Below are 23,259 nucleotides of genomic sequence, written 5' to 3' on the forward strand. Positions count from 1 at the left end.
AGGGAGATGGTGCTGAACTCGGTCGATGGTCAGAGCTTTTGATTTTATTGTTTGTGTCGTCGGGTCGACGACAGAAAAAGCGGGGGTATATGTAGCATGGGTGCATGTGCCTTTAAGCACAGCCAGGCCGGGGTTGTCAGGTGGTCTGACGCACACTAAGTATATGCATTTTATTTCCTTATAAAAGGCATTTTGGCGACTACAGCAGGGCGGCACTTTTAAGTCTTAGTGGCCATAATCGCCAGGTGTTGGTGTGGAGTATGTGCATGTAGATCTGCACTCCACTGAATATGCCAGTTTGTGTGGGGTAATCCGTGACTGAGGCGCATCTCCTGGCCGCGAACCTGATTGCGTTGCTTATGGGCGTCTTGTGCCACATGGTGCTTGGGTACGTAGCACAATTTCTCGCTAAAGTAAATGATGTTATATAATATGTGCAGTATATCTGACTAGCTCATTACCAGGTACCGTAATTGCGATGTGCGTGTAACACCAGGTTCAAACACCAGTAAAGTTGTTGACACCATTGAAGAGCCATGAGACAGTTTCACAATAATATTGAGGGTTTTATTACAAGCAAAATACATCGCAAACAAAGGAGGGTTGGAGGGATGGCTGTTAACCAGCAGGGTAATACTGTACACAGAAACACAGCAATACGGTAAACCACTACAAATGCACTCAATAAATAGTTTGTGAAAAAGGTACAAGGCACTGCAACCGGACCAGGCTAACTAAACACTACAAATCGGCCTGTGGTGAACAACCAAACCCTCACTACAACCAGTGGCCCAATGCACAAAGCTTAAAACCTCAGCAATTATAAATTAAGTTACAATTAACATTATCTTTATTAAGTTAAACAATCAATATCTAAAAAAAGGTTAAAATCACTTTCACTAAAATCAAACCTATGCTGGGCCGCTGGCTGAAGTAGTTGGTGGCGCACGGTGTCCCACTACAGGTTGGCCACCCTGCATGAGACAGAAATCAAAAGCAAATTAAATAAAGCATACACACCCACTCATACACCAATCACACATTGAAACTTTACTCACACAACCCATCCCGAAGTCACCCGGTTTCACAGCCGGCTACTAGAAGCCGGTAAGTTACATTGGTAAGTTCATAGTTACCACAAATACACATTCATTCAGTCACTCATACCTACACACACACAAAGACCAACCCGTACGCCACCAACCTTACCCCCTGCACAAAGGAGACCAGAGCCCCAGCACTACCAACTTCCTGTTTATATTGGGAAGCCATCTTGTCAAGTTGGGCACTTCCTGTCTCAGCGCCACAGCTCCCCCTCTGTCCTGGCCCAGTCATCACACCCACCCACAACATAGTTCATTCCGTTACATCCCCCTCCACTTTTCTGCAGCCTGTCCTCAGGCTGGTCTCAGCATGCTTTCAGAGATGGTCATCACTAGATCGGTGCAGTGGATCCAGGCACGCCTGCTGCTGGAGTTGAGGGTCCAGGACCAGGTCCATCTGCTGCTGCCGCTTCTTCTACGGGAGCCTGTTAGTCAGAGGACAAGGTCAAAGCAACATTCTATGCAAACCCCTTTTTTCCACTCCCCATTTCAGGTTCAGCATAAACAGGCGTGTCAATGTTGTGGCTATTACCACCATCGCAAATCCAAGGAGTCCTTGACTTATACGTTTTTGATGCTGCCCTGCCCCACCAGTCACCTCACGAATACTTGTCACCGTTGCAACGCGTCAACCTGCCAGATGGGCATCGCCCACAAGGCCCCCTGGTGAGGTGAAGCGATGCTCTTTCTCCACAGGTGTTCATGGGTGTTTGCTTCTTGACTTCAGAGGGAGCACAGTTTCCAGCAACGTCCAACTGTAGCACTCCATACCACAGATGCAGGACCCCGTTGCCATTGGCTGCCCTCAGCTGTGGCCAGGAGGTTGGAGGCTTCAGCCATTGGCCAATTCTCCCAAAAAGCTCTCCCAACCCTGTCCTGGCACCACGGTACCTGGGAGCCAGTATCCAGTCAGCATGACACACACACCATCCATACACACCTGGAGCATTCACCACCACCACAAGGGGCAGACTTGTTCTTCAAGGGACGTTCTTCATTGGTCAACAATAGCATGGCTGTCTTCCTCTTATCCGGCCTGACGTGCTTCCCCGTCTTCACATCTCTAGCATCAGGTTGTAGGCGGGTCATCGACCATCTTTTGCTGGCACTCCTGTACACAGAGTGCCGAGACTCACACTCTCTTCCAAGTGTTGCCTAAAACTGAAGAGCAAGTGAGTGACTGAGGCAGAGGCAGGGCTGGCATCTAGGCAGTTGAGTTCCCCATCTACGCAGATAATTCATCCATCAAGTTAGTTTTCAACAGTTACAGCAAACATTCTAAAACACATTTACAAAATGTTTCCATTGTTCAAAATCTTCAACAGGGACTCTAAAACAGGGCATCACAGAAATAGACGGCACAGAAATAAAAGCTCTCGGTCTCTCAAACCTCCCTCATTCAGATTTAGAGACATCCTCAATGATGTAACAACTTTAAAACACTGGTGCTGCAGACTACGCCAAAGATGTAACACCAGGTTCAAACACCAGTAAAGTTGTTGACACCATTGAAGAGCCATGAGACAGTTTCACAATAATATTGAGGGTTTTATTACAAGCAAAATACATCGCAAACAAAGGAGGGTTGGAGGGATGGCTGTTAACCAGCAGGGTAATACTGTACACAGAAACACAGCAATACGGTAAACCACTACAAATGCACTCAATAAATAGTTTGTGAAAAAGGTACAAGGCACTGCAACCGGACCAGGCTAACTAAACACTACAAATCGGCCTGTGGTGAACAACCAAACCCTCACTACAACCAGTGGCCCAATGCACAAAGCTTAAAACCTCAGCAATTATAAATTAAGTTACAATTAACATTATCTTTATTAAGTTAAACAATCAATATCTAAAAAAAGGGTTAAAATCACTTTCACTAAAATCAAACCTATGCTGGGCCGCTGGCTGAAGTAGTTGGTGGCGCACGGTGTCCCACTACAGGTTGGCCACCCTGCATGAGACAGAAATCAAAAGCAAATTAAATAAAGCATACACACCCACTCATACACCAATCACACATTGAAACTTTACTCACACAACCCATCCCGAAGTCACCCGGTTTCACAGCCGGCTACTAGAAGCCGGTAAGTTACATAGGTAAGTTCATAGTTACCACAAATACACATTCATTCAGTCACTCATACCTACACGCACACAAAGACCAACCCGTACGCCACCAACCTTACCCACTGCACAAAGGAGACCAGAGAGAGCCCCAGCACCACCAACTTCCTGTTTATATTGGGAAGCCATCTTGTCAAGTTGGGCACTTCCTGTCTCTCAGCGCCACAGCTCCCCCTCTGTCCTGGCCCAGTCATCACACCCACCCACAACATAATTCATTCCGTTACATCGTGTCCTTCCCTTCCTTGTTGCTGCTTGAGAAGATGGCGCGACGCTTCCCTTGGTATGTCGACACCCGTTTGTCCCATTATCTCCTGAATTATACAGCGACAAGTGTCTCATGTGTTTTCTGTACTTCTGTCTGTAGGTAGCCTGGCCATCTCCCGTACCCGCGGCTGTCAGGCCAGCGGGTTGCTGTTTTGTTTAGGCGATTGTCAGTGTGCGTAATAGTGGTCTTAGTGCGTGTGAGCGTTCGAGTGTGTATGTGTGTGTGAGTGTCTGTCGGTCGCATTTGTTTTCAGTTTTGTACTTTGTGTAAATCTGAGAAAGTGAGAGTTCTCTGTTTTGTTTTATTTTATTTTCCTGTGTGTATTTTCTGTGGTTTTTGTGTCAGTGCGCACCGCACTTGTAAGTGGGCCAGTCCAGCATCTGCCAACTCACGCCCAGTAGTTTCCTAGACTGTTTGCTGTGTCACAGAGTAAAGGTGCCTATGGTGCCAGTGTGCAATTGCGTGCCGTATTTTCCTTGCATGTTTTAGCATTAACCTAGAAGTGTTTGCGGTGTATTTATAGCCTACTAAAGTGTTCACTTTAAATAACCGAAACTACATGAGTTTGAGAATCAGTGGGCCATTGGCACACCAGTGCGGTTCCATGTATTGTAAATAGTGTCTTATCCATGTCTGGGGTTCCATTTTAAAACATTGTGTACTTGTGACACCCCCTTTTGAATAATTAAAAGAGAAGAATCATTGTTCCCTTAAACCTGTCTCTGTGTTCCTTAACGGACCTGTGATGCCTTGGTTTCAATACTCTGGGTGGTAAGTCCCCCAGTGGCGCAGTCGTGCAAGCTGTTTAAAATTGCTAATTATTATTTTAGAAAATTTCCCCAAAATTTCCACTCTGCTACATATGTATTATATGTATTATGCATTTAAAAAAGATGACTTTAAGAGAAAACCATGTGACACGATGTTATTTAAGCCACACCTGACAGAGCCCAGGTAATACCTGAGCGAGCCTGATGACGCACTGAGGCAAAACGCGTTGTTCACTCTAATAAAACGAGCATAAAGTCAAGAATGTGTGCGGTAGACTTCTTTCCTTTGAAACAATAAATGATATTAAGCAAATATATTGTGGTTCTTATTTAAACATGGGGCGTGGAAATGTGGACATGATCATGTGCATAGCCTTCACAATGGGCAGCACATGTATAAAAAAGAGGCCACACTCCTGCAGACATTTACTTCACAGAACGTTACTTCTGAGAGGAAGAACCATGTGTCTTAACATTGCGATACTTTTCCTTGCCTTGCTTTGGATTCCCACTTCCTGCGATGGTAAGTTCACACACATGTACTTGCAAATGCATGCAGACTCATGATTGATTGATTGATTGATTAGTTTGCAAAATCAGATGGGTATGTGTGTAGAGTCTAACCTGACCTTAGCACTGTGAAGAACTGCGACTGTCAGCCACTTTCGCAGTCCGTTGTCAGACATTTGTAACTTTTGGCTGGAGGAGCATCCCACTTAACAACGTTTTTCTAAGGTTGAGTGTTTAGGTTGTTTTAGGTTGTGAGTTCAAAGTCATTCATCTTTTTTCCCTTGAAAAAAATAAATAAATGATGTATCGATGCACTTTCTCCCCCTAGTCGGATGCACGCGGGTCAAGGGTGCCCTGGTGCAGATTGATGTTGGTGGGGGTCAGGTGTTTGGAGTGAACAGCGCCAACGACATCTACACACTATACGGGAGTTCTTGGGGTCAGGTACCAGGAAAATTGCAGCATGTTACTGTGGGACCAGCCGGAGTCTGGGGAGTGAACAAGGAAAACAACATCTTCAAACTTGTTGCTGGAAAGTGGGTGCAGATCCCGGGTAAGAACTGGCTGAGAAATAGAATATTATAAGGGGGTGCTGTGACTCAGTGGGCTAAGGTGCCTTACTGTAAAACTGGGTTTGAGTCTGACTTGAGGTCATTTCCTGATCATTTGCCATTTATCTCTTCCACTAATTTCCTGCCCTCCATTTCACTATGCGAACAGGATAAGAATATACAACAATGTAATATAATGTCACATTTTGTATTTAATGTAAGTTGATCACAATGGGCCTATCACAATATAGTATTATATTAATATTAAATTGTTATATTATATTAAAATATAATATTCATTTACATGTTCTCTTTCTACCAGGGCTTCTGAAGCAGATTGATGCAGGTGGAGATGAGATCGTGGTAGGAGTGAATTCCCACGACCATATCTATTGTCTGAATAAAGGCTCTTCAATACAACCATGTAGGGAGAAGTCAGAGTGGACTCAAATCCCTGGTAGCCTGAAGTACTACAGTTGTGGCCCTATCAGCTGCTGGGGAGTAAACGGCAGAAACAACATCTACATCAGGAAGGTAAGATTACCGCTGCATACTTTTAGTGATGTTTTGGTTGTGATAGTAGCATGGATCAAATTTAACCAATTAACAAATTTAAGACAAAATAGTAAGCTTACAGGAGCTGAAGGTTTGAAAATGGGCCGTCAGTAATGTAGATGACCTTATATATTGATTATATATTATAAAGTATTGAACAGTGGTGACGAATCCAGAAAATAATAAAAATAAATTGACAACACTCTTGGTCATTTTAATCTTTTTGTCTACCTCAACTCACAGGATATGTTTTGCTGTGCAATGTATGTGTGTTGTTAATGTCTGTTGTGTGTGTGTGTGTGTGTATTTTGTGATGTTCATTATGTATATATAAGCTACTTCACGCCTACTGCTCAGAATCAATTAAGTAACTCTGCTCTACTTAACTGTATGTACTTTTACTTTTACTGTAGAGGTAAGGTGTTTTGATGACTTTTCCGGAAGCTGAATTGTCTGTCTGTCTGCAGGGGGTAACTCCCGCGGCATGTGAGGGGGTGGGTAACTGGCAGCACATTGGGGGAGCCCTGTCCATGATAGAGGTGGGACAGGATGGATCTGTCTATGGCGTGAATAACGTGGGAAATATTTACTACAGGTTTGTGTTATTCATGTGTATGCTTTTCTGACATGTCAGCATTGTCATTTTAATCTGCACTGGCTACTGTACTGTATGTTTTTTAGATTTGTCTTTGTGTACCATTGTTCTTGTCGGAATGTCCAAGTGTTTGTTCTATGGTTCCTAAATGCATTTTTTTAAAAGATTTAAATGAAAAATAAAGGTTTCATTCATTGACTGATGGATTGGTCCATTCATTCATTCATTCATTCATTCATTCATTCATTCATTCGTTCATTCATTCATATATTGTGTTGACAGTATAAAGTGTGGCTAATTGTGTATATCGTTTTACAATTGTAGGACTGGCATCACTACCGAACAGCCTGAAGGGACAGACTGGGCCCACATCGATCTCTTCAGTGGTCAAGCTAAACATGTGTCCTTTGACTTGGGGCACCTCTGGGTCGTCTTGAAGAATGGGCAGATCTATGTCTGCATTCAATAAACTCAGCAGCATTTTTGTTTCTGTCTTACGATTTCAGCATTTATCAATGATTTTTCTTAGCACACAATTGAACAATAATGCGTTTCACTGTATCTCTGACATCCTATATGTTAACAATGACATCTACAGTGTGCAGGGTTCAAACATTGACATCAATTAACTATCTTGAATTGTCATTGTCATGTGTCACACATCATCCTTTTCCTTAATAATCAAAAATGTATTCCTTTATTTCCTACGAGATGAATGAAGTTACTCTTCTTCTCGACTCAATAAAGCATTTCAAAATGAAGACATTGTAATGTATTCTATGTACAGCACATCTGTGATACAGCATATCTACAGCATATCTCTCTCTCATATGCACCTCTCTATCTCTTCCTCTAATTGTGACTAGCCAGCCACTCAAATTCCGCTGGTAGAACTAGAACTTGTTACATATTGTATCATTTTTCAGGAGCGGGCGAGTTACGCACAGCAGCAAAGTATCTGCCTTTGTAAATCAATGGTGTCTCATGCTCTGCTCTGAAATTTAATTTAAACATACATGCTTCCTCACATATCATATGTTGCATTGTCACAACATTTATAGAAGACACAATATGCGTAATATTGGTTTTTTTGTTTTTTTGTTTTTTGTTTTAAAAACTTCCCTCTCGTGAAGGTATGTACAGAACGTACGGCCTTACGGCTCAAGGCGCCCTTGATTTGGAAACTTAAGTTTGTGAAGGCCTAGGTCTGTATGCAACACCCTTAATGCTCTAGTCCAAATCAATGATAGATAGCCTAACGTGAGGAAGACCACATGCAAATAGACCTAATTTCGGTAGAGTTTGCAAATCTATGTGTCCAGCTGAATTTCTTCTGCTGTAGGCCTATCGGTTTTGTCAGGCAGCATAAATTAATATATTCATTTGTGAAAGAAGAAATGGGCAGTTCCCCATTACCTGTGAAAATGCCCATCTGCCTTCATGTAATTACAACAGCCTGTTTAACTCCCTCTCATACTTTTTTGCCTCTTCTTTGTCTTAACTGTATAATGGTTTACTAATTGCTAGCCAGGTCATGCCCTCCTATTGACGCAGCACCTTCAGAGTTGCCTCTAGTCAGGCCAAGAGCAATACAATATTGTTTTCTGAGCTCCCGAAAAAATCGGGAACTCCTCCCACTTTCTCAGGAAGCTTACAACCATTATCAAACCAAGGGAGGCAGGTCAACCATGCCATTTGGGAAATGTTAATAGTTATGCTCTTGGTCACACAAAGTCTCTAAGAGATTTGAAAGTCGATGAAGTCGAACTAATTGATTGCAGCATAATGATCTGCGAAAATATGATGTAATGTAATGCAATGCAATGAATCAACATGATTAGACTTGGAAAGCTATTTTGATTTGGTGGTAACCCTCCAGTCTTTCCTCTGTGCCTGTGGTTCCATCCAACACTGTGATGGAATTCGTAGTGACACTCTCAAGGATGTACAGTGTTGTGGAGCTCCAAATGCGATTTAGGAGCTGTTTCCACGTAGCAGGATATTTTTATATGTGGATATTTTTTTCTCCTGGTTGCATTGGTTTTGGCCCTCCGTTTCCACGTAGCAGATATTTAAAAATCCAAAGCAGGAGAAAAAAATATCCTGTTTAGGGGGCTGAAACGCATTTGTTACAATGGAGGATTTATTTTTATCCGCATGTTGCGTTTACACCTTACCAGGAGAAGAAAATACCCTGCTAAAAAAATATTCTGCTACGTGGAAACAGCACCCTACTCTGACTGTTGTCCCACAAAGACACCAGCAGTGTTGCCAGATGTGTCTGATCAAATCCCGCCCAAAAAGGTTCTCAAAAAACGTCAAAAGGCGCTAAATTCCGCCCTAATTCAACAAATTACATTGACTTCTATGGGCCCAAAACGGCTGGGGAAAAAATGCCAAATGGCCAATTTTTACCCGCAGACGCGCATCCCAAGTAGCCCAATCTGGCAACACTGGACCAGCATCTACTGAGATACTAGAGTTGATGTAGTAGTGCAGGTTTCCAAGAGGGGATATCTGCGCTTCAGCCTTGGTGGTGCTCACAGTCGAGGACAGCAGTATCAAGTCAAGACAAGCTGGGCTACTTCACAGTGACCAGACCCAGGGATGACTGGAGCACTCAGCAACTTTTTAGAGTTTTTTTTTATTTTGGTGCATAAAGTGACTGACGTTTCGGCGCACCTGCGCTTTCCTCAGAGTCGGAAAAAAAAAAGTTGCTGAGTGCTCCACTAGTCACTAGTCACTGTGAAGTAGGCCTGTTTGTCTTGACATAGAGATGTAATGACCATGGCCTGCAGCATCATAAACAACTCGAGAAGGTCTGTAATGTCGAAAGCCAAGCTGAAATCACTGAGGAAAACATGGATATAGTTATTTTCTGTTCTATAGATGTTGCAAAAAGAAGTGTACACACTGACAGAAATGAGTGACTTTATTTAAATTTTTCGTACCCGCAGACAGATGTTCATTGCATGGAACACAAATAACTGTGGTGTTTCTAAACCTGCTTGTTTACAATCTTGCTAGTTGCAAAGCATTTCGTGTGGCAAATGCATTTTGAAGATTGTCAAACTCGTGTCTACACACGCTAAATGTTTCTTCCTCAATAAGTTGAGTAACAGCACAGCAGCAATGTCCATGTTGGTAAACTCATATAACGGTTTCTGCATGTGGTAAAAAAGTTTGCCAAACGAAATTAGTTTCCAGTTATAACTTCTCTTGCTGGCATTCTGAGAAGAACAGTCGGGTTACTTAAATATCGTGGCAGGGGCGCCGCTAAAAATGTGGGGACCCATGACCGATTCAAATTTTCTGCCCCCAAAATGACAAATTATGCCATGAGCATCCTTCCAAGGGCCCTGTCAGTGTTGTTGGGCCCTTAGAATCTGTACCATCTGGCCAGGCAAAAAAGACGAGCCTTCTTGCCTTCTTGAAGGAGCAGGAGCCCTTTTTTTTAACACAATGACAGCTTGACTCGCTCCATCTCTCTCTCTCTCTCTCTCTCTCTCTCTCTCTCTTCTTTTTTGTCCAGGCCCATTAGAAATGGTGAATGGTTGAAGCATTCCATTTAAATTAATAAGACTAAGCTTTTGATACAGTTTCATTTGTATTTTAAATGTACTTTGTATTTTAAATGCACTTATATCACTGGTCATTTGGACACTTAAAGTGATAATGTCCCATTTTTTGAAATTAGCTTATTTTACACCTCCCCCTTGAGTTAAATAATAGCTATTTACCATTCTCCTGTACTTTCAACCGTTCTCTGGGTATGGCCATGTGAATTTTACACCCAAGCTAGCAGTTAACATTGAGTCCTATGAGAGCAGCTGGCGGCTAACTGGTCTCATAGGACTCAATGTTAACTGCTAGCTGCTAGAGAACGGTTGAAAGTACAGGAGAACGGTAAAACCCTATTATATAACTCAAGGGGAGGTGTAAAATAAGCTTATTTCCAAAAATGAGACAGTGTCCCTTTAAGTTTGTGAAGGCCTAGGTTTGTATGCAACACCCTAAAATGCTCTAGCCCAGGGTTTCCCAAACTGGGGTGTGTGGCCTGCTACGAGGGGGTGCGCGATCTGAATTGGGAAATGGCATTGCCCAATTGAAGTAGTTTTTAATTTTATGGTGAATTGTATGCTTGAAGACACATCAGTTCTATTGGAAATGAGGATTCCCCAACATGACTTTGCATAATTTGTGAGGATTTGTGCAGTGAAACCATACAGCACAACAAACCCATTCGCTTTGGGGGTGCGTGAACCACATTGAAATGAACAAGGGGGTGCTCAAGGGAAAAAAGTTTGGGAACCGTTGCTCTAGCCCAAATCAATGATAGACCACATGCAAATAGGCCTAATTTCGGTAGAGTTTGCAAATCTATGTGTTCAGCTGAATTTCTTCTGTTGTAGGCCTATCGGTTTTGTTAGGCAGCATAAATTAATATATTCATTTGTGAAAGAAGAAATGGGCAGTTCCCCATTACCTGTGAAAATGCCGATCTGCCTTCATGTAATGACAACAGCCTGTTTAACTCCCTCTCATACTTTTTTGCCTCTTCTTTGTCTTAAAGGACCACTCTGGGGCATTTGAAACAAAATCCCATTTCTAGAGGTGGTCAAATAATGACCGTAGGCAAAAATTGGTGCAATTCGGCGCTATCTGTGAGAAAATTGCGCTACTTACACTGCCTGTCATTCTAGCCAAATACATGGTAGCCAAGGGGCAATTTCTAAACCTTCCACGTAAAACCACAAATTGCACACTGCAGAAACGTGACACTGCTTTATAAACCATCCGACAACAAAGCCACAAGCTTTACCATCAAAACCACAGTTATATAACCAAAGTAATAATCTTCTCTAAAATAGCCGTGGTAAACTATTGAAAACATTATAACAATATTACTAACCATGTAATAGCATTTAGTAATGCTAACTTTGCAGTATATCACACTGGCACTTTGATTTGAAAACAAGTGCAACTCTCGTTCCAGTTCTGAAATCATGTGAGAGTTTTGTTGCAGGAAGAGGAATATTCCCATTTCAGAATAATTATAAAGTGGCGGATGGTGCAATTGATCGGATTAAAATTAATGCACGACGCTTTTAATTGTTACCACAGAGGAAAATGCAAGCTGCAGCTGCCCTGCCCTGACCGGATGTAGAGTCCGGCGAGGGGAATAATGGACTGTAAGAAGGAGGAGGGAAAGGAAAAAGAGAGAGAACTAAGGGGGAAAAGAAGAGGGGAAAGGGGAGAGAAAAAGAGGGGATTTTCATCATAAATATTCCTGATCAGTGATCGGCTGCCCTGACAGTCTTTGCACATTGTTTTCAGGACTGCTTTTATAAAAAGCCACCAATGAATATTATTTCATAATGCTGACTAGGCAACATTTCCAAGTACACTTCTGACAATAGGTTTGTTTATATGTTGAATCTCCATTAGCTACGATGACGATTATCTGGGGGCCCGATTAACTGGGGGTGGTCACCTACAACTCCCCGGAGTGCTCAGCGCACTCACGAACCTACTTTGAAACAACTTTAGCATAATCAGAGCTGAAGTGTTTGAGTATACAATCACGTACAATGATGAGTCTCGGAGATGTTTACGTTGGTTTACTTGAGGTATTAGGCAGCCCCCTGTAACCGCGCAGCTCGTTGTGCAGCGGTCCACTACCCCTGACAATGATGCCCTACTTGACGCTGTCTCGTTACCGGCTACGAATTCATTTGACGACAGAGAGGATCCGGACGACTCGTGTTCTGGCACGTTCTGACGCGGACTCTGAAGTGGAGGTCAATGCTTCCTTGGGAGACACACGCCATGCTTTCTGCCGCATGGCCTGAGGCCCCTCCTCAAAAACAGCGCTCGCTCTTGGATGGATTCTATCTCCCCAAGGCGGTGCCCCCTGTCCAGGAGGTGCTCCCTCCATTTCCAGATATTATCTCTGAAGAGCATCGTGGCAACGCCCGATTTCGTCCAGATGGAGTGCACTCTGGCTAATCACATAGCCCCCTCCCTGGGGGCGGTTTAAGCTGCCGCACAAGTCTGATCGTTTTGCTGCTAGCCTCTGGACGAGATCTTACAGATCATCTTCCCAGGCTGCGCGAGCCCTGAGTGCTTCCACCCTACTGACGGCCTACCTAGGGGCGCTGGGGACCGAGATGTACACAGCCCCGGCAGAGGGCAGGTTCGTCGATGCTCCAAGAGCTGATACAAGGACAGCGTCTGACCTTATTTTATGGACGTCGCGTTGTACGGCGCAAGCGACTGGGCGTGCCATGTCGCTAGCCATGGTTGGACTGAGGCACACCTGGCTGAACCTCTCGTCCATAAATGACAAGGATAAGTCGGCGGTCATGGACCAGCCTATTTCCGACGCTGGCCTCTTTGGTTCCACCGCAATAGACGCTATCCAAAAGCGGTTTGAGGCGCTGAAGGAACAGCAGCTAGCCTTCAAGGCTATTCTCGCTGAGCGAGATATGCCAAGCTTACTCTGAACTACAAATGCCAGGCCTCCTACTTGGCTCCGACCTCCCCCTAAATGTCTAAGCCCTAATCGAGCGCTGACCACAAATACGCCCCCCGGGAAGACAGCGCGTCTGCGTCTGCCCCGCTGGAGAACAAACAAGCTAAGACGGGGTTTAGGAAGACAGACCCTTGGGGCGGCTGGCTGTGCCAGCCCCTGCACCTTTGTCCGGTTCTACCGGCTTGATGTGACCGCTCTGCCTCTGGGACATATGGTACTGGGTACGTCCACTACTGGCCATTATTCCGCGATCACACCGCCGGCGTTGTACGTGTGGAAATAGGCGGCAGAAGAGCTAACAGCCGCAAAAGCGTTTCAAGAGTTAAGGGCGTCAACAGCCGAGGGCGTCAAAAGTTGAACTTCATCTCAAAATATGTAATGAGCTCGGCGGCAGCAGGCGGCAGCCAATGGAATGTTCACATTTTTCTAAACACGAGCTTCGGTTGGTCGAGATTCCTGGTCGAACGCTTCAGGTTGAATCTTTTGCCGCGTTCAACGCCCCTGACCTGTGCTTTCCAGGCAGGAGTCAGCAGCGTTCTAGCTCTTTCAACGCCGGCGGTGTGTTCGCAGCATTAGGGTAACGGGAGCGCCTTTCATGAAGGGGACCTTATGGAGTGTCCTACTCAGATGGTCGGTCGAGGCCTGTAATCCGGGAGAGATTGTAGGCACTCATGGAGATTATGAACCGAGTTTTACGAAATAGAGCAATAGGACATGGATATGTCCCCGGTTCTATGAGTGAGATGAGGGAGCCATCTCTCTGCTACACCCTTTTTGCTTCATCTGTAGAGAGTGTGACTCATGAGGGGAAAAGCCTGTGCGATGGAGTATGGCAAAGTGACGTCCCGCCCCATTGCAGCTGGATCAATCAGGAGAGATTAAATATTGTCTTCGTCAAGTCGACAGCCAATGAGCGTCTCTCATAGAGATGACTCCCTCATCTCATTCATAGAACCGGGGACATATCCATGTCCTATTGTTCCTGACTTACCATGAATAATGGTTATTCATGGTTTTCATGGGTTTTTTTCCCCAGCATGGTTTGTGTCTATGGTTGAACCATAGTCACAAACCATGCTTTGAAAAACCATGGTTAATTGTGAGTTTCATGATGACCCAAAAAACATGAAAACTTGTGAGAAATGGTTCTGAAGATCTGAAGAAACTGAAGATCACAGAGTTGCAAGTTTGAATCCCACCCTTACCTCTCCCTACACCTCCATCTATGACTGAGATGCCCTTGAGCAAGGCACCTAACCCCACATTGCTCTTAGGACTGTCGCCAATATGTGCGTTAGATAAAAATCGCGGCAGCTAAGTGTAAATTTAATGAATAATTATAAACTTTCGTAAAACCATGGTTAATTTTATAGTTAAACCATAGTCAAACTAATACCGTGCCGAACCATGCTCAAATAAACATGAAATCATGGTTTATCGTGGTCGATTTTCTTAATAATAATAATAATAAATTTTATTTTTGAGCGCCTTTCAAGATAACCAAGGACACTTTACAATCAAAATAAATACATAACAGTAGGGAAAGTAAAACAAAGCTTCAGTGAATTAACAATAGGAGAGTAATTAAAATGCAAAAATAAAATAGAAATAAAAGTACAATAAAGATAAATGTTTTCAAGTAAGAAAAAGAAGTATAATGCATTTGAAAATAAAATAAAATGAGGGGAAAAAAAAAATAATAGTATGTAAAATTAAAAATAAACTGATGATTAAAATAAAGTGGAAGTGCCTGTCACTGAAGTGGAAAAGCAGAAATGAAAAGGTGTACTTAAGGGACATGATAATGTAATATATAGTGGTAACACTTAACTTGACGCCGGCGTCATACGTATGACATAACAGTGTCATAATAGTGTCAAAACAGTGTCATGACGGGGGGCGCTGTGGCGCAGCGCGCTAAGCCCCCCACACTTGGGCTTGCATGCCCATGGGGACCCCGGTTCGAGTCCGGATGGGGTCATTTCCCAACCCTACCCCATCTCTCTCCACACTCACTTCCTGTCGCACCTTCACTGTCCTATCGAAATAAAGGCCCAAAAAGCCCATAAAAACATCTAAAAAAAAAAAAAAAAAAACAGTGTCATGACACAGCCATGAACGAGTCATAAACATTATGTCATAAATGTTTTATGGGCATGAAAAGTTGACATTTTTAGGCCTGTCTTTACCATAACTGAATTTCACTTAACGACGAAGTCATAAATCATTTGATGACACATGCATCACTGCATTATGACAATGTTATGACACTGTTATGTCATGCGTATGACACCGGCGTCAAGTTAAGTGTTACTGTTTTAGTAGTATGGCCAAAGTAAGGCAAGCCCTTCTCTAACCTCAAAGTTTACTTGGCCGCCATCTCCGCGTGCCATGTGGGGTTCGGTAATAACACTCTGGGTAGTCACCCACTGGTGTTCCGATTCATGAAAGGAGCCAGGCGCATCGCATACACCCGGTGGCAAGACAGACGATGCCCCCTTGGGACATCACCCTGGTACTGGAGGCTTTGTGTGCGTCCCCCATCGAGCCTCTCCAAGAGGTGGATCTACGCATCCTCTCCATTAAAACAGCACTTCTTCTCGCATTGGTGACGATGAAGCGCATCAGTGAATCCCATGATTTGTCAGTCAATCCTACCTGTGTGCAGTTTGCAGAAGGCAACACTCTTTCAGCTGTGAGCCCATAGAGCTTCAAGCCTTTTTGTGCTCCTCCCTTTCAGTCAACGGAGCAGCGGCGTCAGCACAACCTGTGCCCTGTGCGCGCATTACTCATTTACATGGACAGGACTCACTCTTTCCGAAAGACTGAGCAGTTGTTCGTGTGCTTCGCTAACCCTTCTAAGGGTGTTGCTTTGTCCAAGCAGAGGCTATCCAAATGGCTGGTTCAGGCCATCATGCTGGCTTATGAGTCTAAGGGGCTTTCTCCCCCTGCTCAGGGTTGCCAGATGAGGCTGATGATTTCCAGCCCAAAAAATGCTCAAAACCCGCCTGGAAGCACTAAATCCCCCCCAATTCTCTTGATTTCTATGGGCAAAATTGGGCGGGTTTTCCTGCAAAATGCCATTTTTACCCGCAGACAGCCAACCCAAGCAGCCCAATTGGGAGGGAAACAGCCCAATCTGGCAACACTGCCCCTGCTCAGGTCAGAGCTGGCTGGCTGGGCCAACCCCTGCACCTTTGTCCAGTTCTACCGGCTTGACGTGACGGCTATGCCTCTGGGACATGGGTTTTGGGCAGGGTTGCCAGATGAGGCTGATGATTTCCAGCCCACAGCACAAAATCCCGCCAAATTCTATTGATTTCTATTGCAACAATTGGGCGGGTTTTTCTGCTAAATGCCATTTTTACCCGCACATGACCATCCTAAGCAGCCCAATTGTGCAGGAAACAGCCCAATCTGGCAACACTGGTTTTGGGATCACCCGCCACAGGCCTTGGATGATGGGAGCACTGTACACACAGGGGACCTTTTTGAATGTCCTTCTCATGTGGTCGGTCAGCATGCGATCCGGGAGTGATCGCACGCTCCCATAGAAATGACGAACCGAGTCTTATGAATAAGACCATAAGGACATGTATATGTCCCCGGTTCTCAGAGTGAGATGAGGGAGTCATGTCTCTGCTTCACCCTACTCGCTACAGCCGAAGAAAGTGTGACTCATGAAGGGAGATTTACGCCCTCGACGCCGCGTTATAAAGGCAGTGGGCGTTCCCCTCCCTCAGCGCGAATTCCATCTTTCAGGAGTGATTTTACTAAATCTTTGTCACAGGTCGACAGCCAATGAGCTGCTCCCATAGAGATGACTTACTCCCTCATCTTGCTCTAAGAACCGGGGATATATATATGCCCTTATGTTTTCTGCCGTCTTACTGTGTAAGTGTCTGAGTTGCAATACCTACTCTTGCCATAATCCTACATGGTAAACTTTTAACCTTGTGTTAACGCACAGCAAATGTACAACTAACCCCACTATGCAGTTGCACCTATTGCTCTTGCTTGTTTGTTTCCTGTGCACTTTGTATCTGCAAGTGCTGTATGCTGTGATTACATCCTTGGTTGTAAGTCACTTTGTACAAAGCATGCCAAGTGCATGCACACAATATTGGGCAAAAAAAAAACAAAGCAACAAAAAAGAAACAAAAGCTGTGGTTATTCTTAAATAGCTTTATTAAAGATTTCATATTAGCCTATATGAATATCTTCCTGATTTAGGTTGTCCTTACTGGTTCCACTATATAATACTTCCTACAATGTATTTTCCTCTCTCTTCTCTGTCTTTTCTCTTTCGCACATTGAATGACAGTTATGTATGATAATGTGCTATATAGATGCTATTGCCATTGCTACAATAACATCATGTGCATCTCGCTTTGGCCAAGGTGTCCGGTTGCCATCTCTGGTTGCTCTTGTTCAGTGTGCATTGAAAGGATAACAATATCACGTGAGGATATGTTTATATAGGCCTTTTATTGACATTTATCCTAATATACATACAGATATGACGACTGCAATTTCAATATAGCCTATCACAACAGCTCCACCACACTCAAGGTGGTCATGCAAGACTATGTATATGTCAATGCAACCAATGCCATACTGTAAGACTGACCATAGGGGAAGCACACAGCTTATCTGATCTTTCACAGAAAGAATATGTCACTGGTACAATCATCAAAAGACACACACGTAATATACTGTAACTGTCTAAAAAAAGTATTTGCTAATAGGAAACCAAGTAAACCAAACAAAAGTAAAAGGTACACAATACATGTTATGGTGTCTGTTAAACACTCTGAGAGTTGAATTTAATACTCATGGTGTTGGACCAACTCTCTACGTGTTGAATTAACACCACATACTTTACTGTGCATAGCGCATCGGCCACTTCCCACAACTTAAATATTTAAGAGATTTAACAAAATAAAAGGTTGATTACAAACACAGGTTTGTTTTCTTTTTGTTGCAGACAGAACTGTTACTCTCATGCTATGCTGCAGTTCTGAAATGATCATTGAACATACTGTATCTACCGGTAGCTAACAGGTGATGTGGAAGGCTGTGAATATGTAAAAAAAAAAAAAATACAGCATTGATAAACAAAACGAAAACAAAATCTGAAAATGCTAGGCATTCCTACACATATACAATAAGGCAATAAAACTCACCTATCAACACGGAAGAGCACACACACACACACACACACACACACAACTGTCATCATCATCGTCATCGTCATTATCATCATCATCATCATCATCAACTTGTAAGGGTTTTTGTTTAAAGACAGTGCAATGTAATGTTTCAGTAACACAAGGTGGGAATACTAAATTGTCCTCGAATATACAGCTTTATATATAGCTAGACATGTACGCAATGCCACAAATGCCCTCAGTGCAAACTCAATACAGCTCAGATTTCAGCATGTAGATATCTGGTTTACGCACTGATCAACAGACAGGAGGTGAACGCAAAACAGACAATTGTCATTGGGCTATACGTAAATACACATGTGCATATTCTGAATACCATTCACACCCAAAAACACTCAAACACAAAAGACAAAACACCCCCCCCTCCTCCTCCACACACACACACACACACACACACACACACACACACACACACACACACACACACACACACACACACACACACACACACACACACACACACACACACACACACACACACAAAATCACAATATTTCTGCCTCAAGTTTGACAGGAACCTTCTTGTCGATGTGATTTTAAATGAGCTAGCTTTCAGAATGCTGTGCTAAGCTTGTGTGATTTCAGCTCATGTGCAAAATGAGGTGTTGGTGATTACAGGACACAGGCACAGAGGCTTTACTGCAGAGGTGGGCAAACTTAGGCTCGGGGAGCACACATGCGGGCCGCTAATAGCCTGGTATACCAGCGCCACCCGCTGGGCGCCGAATTTTTTTCAGCTGCGAGTGGGTCTGGCCTCGGATCTGAGAACGTTGTGAACACTATGCCCTGAGTCTGGCAAAACCAATTACAATGCAGAGATTTGTTTTTTATCAAAGCGGCAGGGTTTTGAGGGAGTGACTACGAAGCTCGCAACACCGTTGGGAAAGCACATCAACGGCAAAGATCGCCGATTGGTCAGAGCGTCGGCACAGTTTGAAAAAACAACAGGTATTTCTCATCAGCAATCGTCGGAGGCATCGTTCATCGGGGCCAGACTAAATTACTCCGGTCTCACATTTAGGCTGGTTTATCAGGCTAGCACGCTGAGGCATTTTCATAATAATAATAATAATAATAATAATAACCTTTCAAGGAACCCAAGGTCGCTTTACATTGGGGGTGGGGAGAAGGGGCAGGGGGAAGGGCCAGTGAAGTTAAAGTCCATATGCCTCTGTGAATAGATAGGATTTAAGGTGCTTCTTGAACATAGCCAGTGTGGGGGCCTGGCGTATGTTGGGAGGTAGACGGTTCCAGAGCGTGGGGGCAGCAACACAAAAAGCTCTGTCACCAACAGTACGAACAACATACTTAACAAGACAGACAACTTTTCATACGGTCACTCAACATTCTTAAAATGGCTACCTAAAACAGGGGTCTTGTGAACTTAAAGTTAACCAAGTACATGGGCTACATTTAAATACCTTTTCATATAATGTGCTGGAGTGGCAAAGCTGACAAGTTGTCACTGTACACTTTTTGTTATTATTCAAAAGGGGCAAGTTGCCGTGACATCTGGCCCTTTGGTCAATATTCTTTACCCAATGTGTCCCTTCGGCCAAAATAATTGCCCACCCCTGCTTTATACTCTGTGCCTAAGCGTGAGGTGTGCTGTATCCAGGGTGAAATCTTAAAGGTTGACTGTGGAACATTTTTGTTAATCAAATCATAATATTTTTTGTTGATTTTATGTATCAATTGTTGCGCTGCCTGTTCTAAAACTTCAAATTCCTATTGGATTAAACTTGTACGTATTCCTATTGGAAGTCTGAGTTCCGAAGACTACGCATTGAACCTTTACTGAATAGTTTTCCGCTATAAAAAAATACCATACACACACAGAGGTATTGGAATTTGAACTCCACCCTGGTACCCGTTAGAGTGCACTTCAGACATATTCAGATCCAATAACTTCTATCTTTGGATGAAATAGTTGAAGAAATAACAACTGAAAGCCATGTGATTCAAGGAAGTACACTTCGTAGCATACAGGGAGGCGAACAACAAAGGAAATTATTTGAAACATGTTTTGGACGGAAAGCGGGATACATACGTCTCTATTTGCATAGAATTAAGTTTGTCTTCTTTAGTTGTAACTAGCTCCAGTAACCTTTGGAAACACTGTTTCCATAGCAAAACAGTAACAGTATCCAAGCTAAATGTGATACTTCAAATCGTGATATAATTGTAGCACAAGAAACCATTTGGCACAAAATATTTTTACACATGTAGAATATGTGAGTACATACATAAATATATTCCTAAATATATTCCTTGATGTTATTGTTGGGCTTAGACAGCCTCCCATACACTACTGTTCACACATACAGCACACAAACACACACACACACGCACGCACACACGCATATGCACACAGATTTCCGTGAGAACAAAGGTCTCTGAAATGATGAGCATGCCTGCTGTGAACAATGTCGGTAAATGTACCATCATTCATCTCACAAGCTGGATGGTGTAGTATGAAAAAACTGTTTGTCGTCTGAGGTTTATAAGCCATGATATGAGCAATGGAGACAACATATGCCGGGTCACAGTGCAAAGCTGAGAAAAAAGTCTGTTTGGGTCTGCATTGTTTTCCTCCATTGTTTTCTCATCCATAGTCATCTATACATGGGTTCACCATGTTTATAAACACGATGTTGTGAGGAGGGGCAAGACACTGGCATCCAACCACGTGAGATAATTTTTTGACCGACAGCGGTTTCCAACAATCAGAGGTTGAGTTGTACGCAGCTAGTGTCGCGCAGCCAGGAGAAAACAAAAAATGTATAACCTATTCATATGAGAACATCTGTGCAATGTGAAGGGAAATGGACAACCCCAGTTTGCCTACTACAGAAGATCTAACAACAACAACTAAAAAAAAACACAAGCCATCTGTTTTGGGAGGGAAAGTATGGAAAATATTCCTGCTGGGTTGGCGTCATGGAAACTGAAGAAAGCCTACTGGGAAAAGGCAGTTGGAATACGGTGAGTGGAACTGTAGGGAGGGGTTGGATTATTAGTGACAATGATCAGGGACAGTCTAGCCCCTTTGTGCAGAGCCTATGTTATAACCTTACTGTCACCAGCGCTGTGACGCAGCGCGCTAAGCCCATCATATTTGGGCTTGCGTGCCCACAGGATCGAGTCCGGCCTCCTCTCTCCTGCTCATTTCCTGTCTCCTCTCACACTTTGCTATCATAATAAAGGGCCAAAATGCCCCCAAAACATACTCTAAAAAAGAAATTAAAAAAAAGAAATGCACTGATTCGAAGGTGTCTGAAGTCAACGTGAAAAAAGCACTCCCTCTGGTCGCTGGTGGGTTTGTTAAGATTCTGTCTGTGACAATGTCAATCAAACAGAAGCAGTGCAAATGTTTGTTTCTCGAAAAGCGTAGTTGTTAACCAGTCAGCAACTTTCATTGTAACCAACGAAGTAGCTAACGTAGTTAGCAACTATGGTTTTGAAAAATGCACCCCAGAATTGTACTGAAGCATTAAAGGGGCAGGTTAACCAGGATAGTCCAAAGAGTCCAGAGTTCGTGTCTGAAATAGACTGTACTGTATCGTTACGACTGATACAGATGCTTGCGTCTGTCAAATTATGAAGCTGGGCGTGCCTGACAGAAGAGATTCCGTGAAAATTCTACCACTCAAGGGGGCAGAGCATTCCATGCAGGACAGCGGAGAGAGCCACGATTCAGTGCGCCAGCAACTGACGTCGACCGATGTGATGTGAATGGGAAAACAATGGACACAAACTGACAGTTGCAAGCTCCTGGACACACGCTTGTTCTCCCAGCAGTAGAGATCCTGTGTGCTATGTGCTGTGCTGAGCTGTGCAGTGGCAGACATGGCCTAACTGTTAGGGGGTTATTTTTTTGGATCAGAGGGTTGCAGGTTCAAATCCCACCCTAAGCAGCAGTTTCTCGGCAGAAGTACCCTTTAGCAAGTCAGCTTGCGTCCTGCAGGGGTGCAGGTGGAGCGCTGGCCACTAGGGGGCGATAATTCCGCTTGCGTCCTGCAGGGGTGCTGCAGGTGGAGGGCTGGCCACAAGAGGGAGCTGTTCCCTCCAGTAGGTGAAGTGGCTGTAGGTGTCACTGCAGGGGAAGTCTGAGGTGCTGGACCTCAACAGCAGAGGGAACATGTGGTCCACCACCTCTCCCAGACGCACATATCTGCACATGGGAGAGACAAAGATCATGAGATCTATACACAACAAGAGTGTAGGTTTGGATGGCTGTGGCACTGGTCTTTTATGGAGTATGGATGGATGTGTGGATGTATGGATGGACGTACGGAGTAGTACTGTTACAGATATAGGATATAGACTATGCAGCACATAGGCTACTTTTTATCTCAAAATACGTTTTATGCAAACTCATTCTTCTTAATGTGTTTTTTGTACATTTATTTTCCTTTTTGTCTATGTGTTTTGTCTGTGTCTGTTACTATATGTATGCTGCCATTTTGACCAGGACTCCCTTCTCTCATCAAAAAGTGAACCTTGTGTAGGTGAAAACCGTTTTCACAGCCCTAAAAAAAACAAATCAACTGGGAGCAGCAAAAGTGTGCTGACCGTCTTCTTTTTTTTGTTTCATCGCGTTTAGTCCGGCACCTGTTTTACTTAGATGTGCGCACAGCACACTCCAAACGCTACTTTGGAATGACTGGCCCATGTCATGTCATCAGGTCATGGGGTAACACTTCACAATAACCTTCCGCAAAAATGGTTAACTAATGGTTAGCTAATGGGTTGTTGTGCATCTATAATACTATTATAAGCATTGATATATCATTAGTAAATCAATTGTAAAACACTTCATGTTGGCAATAACATTTAGGGCTGCACAATTATGGAAAAAAATTATAATCACGATTATTTAGATAAAAATCACGATCACGATTATTAATCATGATTATGCAGCAGAGCTTATGCCCCCCACCCCCCTAATTTCCTGGGCGACATAATAATACCTTACCATTAAGTTAACCATTAGTTAAGCATTTTGCAG

At 43.6% G+C, this 23,259-nt stretch overlaps 2 protein-coding genes across 5 annotated transcripts in view; one reads left to right on the forward strand and one right to left on the reverse strand.

Annotated features, from left to right (window-relative positions):
- The first annotated feature begins 4,650 nt into the window (after positions 1 to 4,650).
- Positions 4,651 to 7,243, forward strand: LOC134468666 (fish-egg lectin-like). Its single transcript, XM_063222559.1, has 5 exons — positions 4,651 to 4,794; positions 5,110 to 5,334; positions 5,655 to 5,866; positions 6,355 to 6,482; positions 6,807 to 7,243. The coding sequence occupies exons 1-5, from the start codon at positions 4,653 to 4,655 to the stop codon at positions 6,949 to 6,951; spliced, it is 852 nt and encodes a 283-aa protein (XP_063078629.1). The 5' UTR covers positions 4,651 to 4,652; the 3' UTR covers positions 6,952 to 7,243.
- An 11,374-nt stretch (positions 7,244 to 18,617) lies between these two features.
- LOC134469438 (phosphatidate phosphatase LPIN1-like) overlaps positions 18,618 to 23,259 on the reverse strand; it is a 74,870-nt gene continuing 70,228 nt past the window's right edge. For all 4 annotated transcript variants that reach the window (XM_063223701.1, XM_063223700.1, XM_063223702.1 and 1 more), the window contains one exon: positions 18,618 to 22,422. In XM_063223701.1, the coding sequence (XP_063079771.1) occupies positions 22,239 to 22,422 (184 nt within the window). In that variant the 3' untranslated portion in view covers positions 18,618 to 22,238. The remainder of the gene's footprint in view (positions 22,423 to 23,259) is intronic.

The sequence above is a fragment of the Engraulis encrasicolus genome, chromosome 18, assembly GCF_034702125.1.
Source record: "Engraulis encrasicolus isolate BLACKSEA-1 chromosome 18, IST_EnEncr_1.0, whole genome shotgun sequence".
NCBI lineage: Eukaryota > Metazoa > Chordata > Actinopteri > Clupeiformes > Engraulidae > Engraulis > Engraulis encrasicolus.

Excerpts from the sequence above, each read along its gene's own strand:
- LOC134468666 (XM_063222559.1), top strand. The coding sequence starts at position 4,653 with ATGGGCAGCACATGTATAAAAAAGAGGCCACACTCCTGCAGACATTTA. Across the intron at positions 5,867-6,354 it reads ACAACATCTACATCAGGAAG|GGGGTAACTCCCGCGGCATG; the intron begins GTAAGATTACCG and ends GTCTGTCTGCAG. Across the intron at positions 6,483-6,806 it reads GTGGGAAATATTTACTACAG|GACTGGCATCACTACCGAAC; the intron begins GTTTGTGTTATT and ends TTACAATTGTAG.